The sequence below is a fragment of the Ostrea edulis genome, chromosome 1 (assembly GCF_947568905.1).
Source record: "Ostrea edulis chromosome 1, xbOstEdul1.1, whole genome shotgun sequence".
NCBI classification, from domain to species: Eukaryota; Metazoa; Mollusca; class Bivalvia; order Ostreida; family Ostreidae; genus Ostrea; species Ostrea edulis.
The window spans coordinates 95179222-95180853 of NC_079164.1; the positions used below are offsets into that span (position 1 = coordinate 95179222).

Sequence of the window (1632 nt, forward strand, 5' to 3'; positions counted from 1 at the left end):
TTTTGCACACCATATATACACTCCCCTTTAATTCTTTCTGCACAATACAACATAAAAACAAAATCACTCTACTTCATCTGTGTCCACGCCAAACCATCCATACACCTTCGAATCCATTCTAGATCACTCAAGATTCAGTCTGTTCTAGATCACCCAAGATTCAGTCTGTTCTCTAGATCACCCAAGATTCAGTCTGTTCTCTAGATCACCCAAGATTCAGTCTGTTCTAGATCACTCAAGATTCCACTCCAAATCACTCAAGATTCAATCTGTTCCATTCATGATTCAGTCTTTTCCAGTGCACTCAATATATGATTCAGTCTTTTCCAGTGCACTCAAGTTCAGCTCATTTTATATTACCTTCTAGTCCATTCAATTTTCATTATGTGCAAGATCACAAGTTCATATTTATCTTACAGATTGGAATTCTACTTCAAATAGTTACAATAGTATTGACTCCTGAAAAAATAAGATGAAAATAACAGTGTAGCTAATATTGAATGGTTTCCTTGGGATAATATAGAAGACATTCTTTAAAAAAAAAAGAAGTATTTGACAACAAAAACAAGTAGGAATGCCGATGGCTCTTCAGTGGACACATTGCTACAATGGATGAATGCTGTACAGAAACCTTCACTTAATACTATGTACATAAGATAAATTTTCAAATCACGTTTAACAAAAAAATGTCATAACAAACAAATAGTGGAACTACGTTCAAATTTTAAAATCTTCAGCTTTAAAAAATGTGTTATTGTGGCATTTCAAAGTTAATTTCATTTTACACCACATTTGTATGGAAGTTCTTAACAACCTGTCGCGTTATACATGATAAATTCTTCTGTTGAAGAACTTAAAGGAAGAGCATAGCACTACTATAGCTATGGTGCAATCAAAACACAAATGTTATAACCACAGTTCTAGAAACTGCTCAAGTGACCTCATAAACATATACCGCTAGACACTCTGCATAGTAAAAATAACACACTCTGATGCACACCCCACTTCATGATCTCCCACATATACTAGCTCCATCCACTCTGCTGAGAGTTCCCTGCCCAGTTTGGATATCCCCCAGCAGTGGTGTTGGTGTCAGTGTTCCCCCAGCCTGCAGAGTTCTGACTTCCAAAGAACCCTGTTTGCTGAGTCTGTCTGGCAGTGGTTGTCTGAACACCAAATGGATCTCCATGACCTTGACCCACTGGCTGGGGTTGTGGTGCTGGCAGTTGACCTTGACTCTGCAACATGGCCTGAGCTGCTGCTAAAACAGCTGAATTTAATAAATTCATGCCGATACTGTTAGCCATGTTTGGGTCAGGAACAGGTGGAACTGTCCCTACAGTGGCAATGGGCTTACCCTGCTGGTTCCAGCCCCCATGTCCCCCACCCCTCCCACCTCCCCCATGATCAAACCTCCCTCGATTTTCATTTCTATCCGAATTCTTCGGAGCTGCAGTGGTCACGTGAACACTGGCCCCCTTTATAATGTGGTCTTCCCCACAGAGAGCCCGGGCAACTCGGTGATCTGCAAAAGTAACAAAAGCAAATGCTCGAAACGGTTTGGGAATAAAAACATCCGACACTTCCCCATATTTGCAAAAGTAACTTTTCAGGTCATCTGCGGTGATGTCT

General features: G+C 40.5%; 1 protein-coding gene across 1 annotated transcript in view; it reads right to left on the reverse strand.

The window, feature by feature from the left end:
• LOC125672952 (TAR DNA-binding protein 43-like) overlaps nucleotides 1–1632 on the reverse strand; it is a 7525-nt gene continuing 5893 nt past the window's right edge. Inside the window, exon 4 of the mRNA XM_048909154.2 lies at nucleotides 1–1632. This exon is cut by the window's right edge and continues 53 nt beyond it. Coding sequence (XP_048765111.1) covers nucleotides 1026–1632 — 607 coding nt within the window. The 3' untranslated portion in view covers nucleotides 1–1025.